Source organism: Glycine soja, chromosome 4, assembly GCF_004193775.1.
Source record: "Glycine soja cultivar W05 chromosome 4, ASM419377v2, whole genome shotgun sequence".
NCBI classification, from domain to species: Eukaryota; Viridiplantae; Streptophyta; class Magnoliopsida; order Fabales; family Fabaceae; genus Glycine; species Glycine soja.
Genome location: NC_041005.1, coordinates 2,018,647 through 2,021,004, shown reverse-complemented (window position 1 = coordinate 2,021,004; position 2,358 = coordinate 2,018,647). Strand labels below are relative to the sequence as shown.

The following is a 2,358-nucleotide window of genomic DNA, read 5'->3' as shown; positions in this document are numbered from 1 at the left end:
TGGATGATTTTTAATTATAATAGAAACTAAAAGATGAAGATTATCCAGGCTGTAGCTATAACGACCAAATGGCTAATTTTTCTTCTTTTTTTTATAAGTCTTTGTACCATCAATAAATATACTTAAAAAACAACAAATATTTTTAGAGCATTAATTAAGGATTTAAAAACAAAAACCACAAAAATATTATTATTAACACATCTCATCATATTTTTTAATAAAACTTTTTCTTTTTTGGTTTTTAAGTTGTGTGTCAAACAAGACATACGTAACGTAAGCAGATCCATGTATATGCTTATTAATTAATTCAGCCTTATTAATATGTGTAAAACAGAGCTGAAAAGCATAGAGCCCATTTAGTGGAAGCATACGCCATCAACGGATGAAATGAAGTCAAAGCAGTCAAATGCATAATTTTACCCAAAAGAGAGAAAGAAAGAACCGAAACAGTTTAACATAAATATATATATATACTATCATTTAAATTAGTTCTCCAACAGGGCACATTTACTCGACCGTTCACCTCTGTGGGAAAAATGCTGCTTTCTAGTACATTATTTACAACCTAATCCCATAATAAGAAGAAACAAGATTATTTCTTTCATGGGTCAATTCCGTGAGGTTAGAGTCTCTATAAAATACAAACCTCATATATATATATAAAAGAAATGGAGAGAATCAAGTCAGAGAAGCAATGAAGCAGCTTCATCTTGAGCTATTAAATTTTCTCCCCCTCCTTCAAAAAGAAAACGAAAAATGATTCATACGTGTTAAGGTAAGTTTCTCATCTGAGCATGGAGGTGAGAGACTCAAAAACGTCCTCTTCGCATGGAATAGTGAGACCCTTTTCGTGATCAAAGCCAAACTCTTCTTCAGCCTGGTGGAGAAGTGTTTGGAACTCAGGGCGACTTAGGAAGGAAATAGGAACAATATATCTGCTTCTGTTTTCTCCAACATATACAACAAAGTGACCCTTTGGCACGTCCAGAAGGCCTTGATCATCTTTCCTCCCTAAACTCGAACACCTCTTGAGGATTTGCTTGATTAGTGCTGTCTGAGGAAGTTTACTTGATTTTCTCAAAGCCATGTTGTGGCTGGCGTGTGGAAGAGAAGATTTAATTTGAAAGACTTTGGTGTGAAAGGGAAAAGGGAGTGTGGTGGCTATTTATCGATAGCATTGGGCAGAAGCAGAATAATAAGCGGTAGATTGAGAAACAGAGTCATGTGGGGTTGTGGGGATAGCCTAGGGCCTATGACTGATCAAGGGAGCTAAAAACTTCCCCTTGCTGCCCTTTCTAAAGACACCTTGGCCCCTCTTTACAGTTTTTTTATTTGAATAAATAATCAAAATTGAGATTATGTGTGAGCTTATACATGATTTTTTTAATCACTAATATTTTATTCTTTTATATATACATATAAACATAACTTTAAAATACAATAAAATATTATTTTATTGTCTCACTTTAATGTTCTTAAAACATTTTTTTCCAATTATATCTCGATCTAAATTTTATATTTTCTATTTTTTATGACGTAGTAAACTAGTAATGTGATGTATCGAGTTTTTAAAGGAGAAATAGAAAAAAAATAAAAATAAAAAATTGTTTGTAGAATTATTTTCTGTATTTTAATTTTATTTTTTATCATTGAATTATATATTTATGTAAAGTATTTACTAATTTTTATTGATAATTTTTTTTTTCAAAAACTTAAACTTAAATTTAAAATCTTACTTAAGAAATCTTAGCCTAATTTTATTCCATGAGACTATCAGCATTTTATTTATTTATTTGAACAAATGGTTACCAAAAATTGAACTTAAAAATTTATTGTCTCTGTCTTTTGTCTCTTTTTTTGGTATTTTATCTTTTGTCTCTTTATTCAACCAAGTGATCAACGCTGTAATAAATTACAAAACTAATTATTACTTGCATTACATAGAATTAATTTTTTCTTTCTTTCTCTTGACATCTCTTGTTAATTTCTTACATACATTGAAAGCATATATAAATTATATCTCCCATTTCCTTGCCATTCTTCAACTTCCAACATGATATTTATCCATTCGTGAATTTACTTGTTACGTATGATTCTCACAAGAAGCATCCCAGCAATTCCCATTTTCCAATTTTTACTTTTAAACTACATCAAATAGATTTTTTTTCTTCAGGAAAAAGATTTTTGACACCTGATGGAGACAACCAGAAAAAGAAAAAGAAGAAAGTAATTAATAATATGAATAATTTGACGTGATAAAGAAAGGAACAAAGAAATATGAGAGATTTTGATTGCGTTAAAATTCTCTGTTCGTTAGTCCTATGATCAAAATTGTACATATAAATAGAAATATCCTAA

The 2,358-nt window shown here is 30.0% G+C and overlaps 1 protein-coding gene across 1 annotated transcript; it reads right to left on the bottom strand.

Annotated features, from left to right (window-relative positions):
• Positions 1 to 485: 485 nt before the first annotated feature.
• On the bottom strand, positions 486 to 1,265 carry LOC114408586 (auxin-responsive protein SAUR50-like). Its single transcript, XM_028371685.1, has one exon. It carries the CDS (start codon positions 1,085 to 1,087, stop codon positions 785 to 787), a length of 303 nt encoding a protein of 100 aa, XP_028227486.1. The 5' UTR covers positions 1,088 to 1,265; the 3' UTR covers positions 486 to 784.
• Positions 1,266 to 2,358: the final 1,093 nt, after the last annotated feature.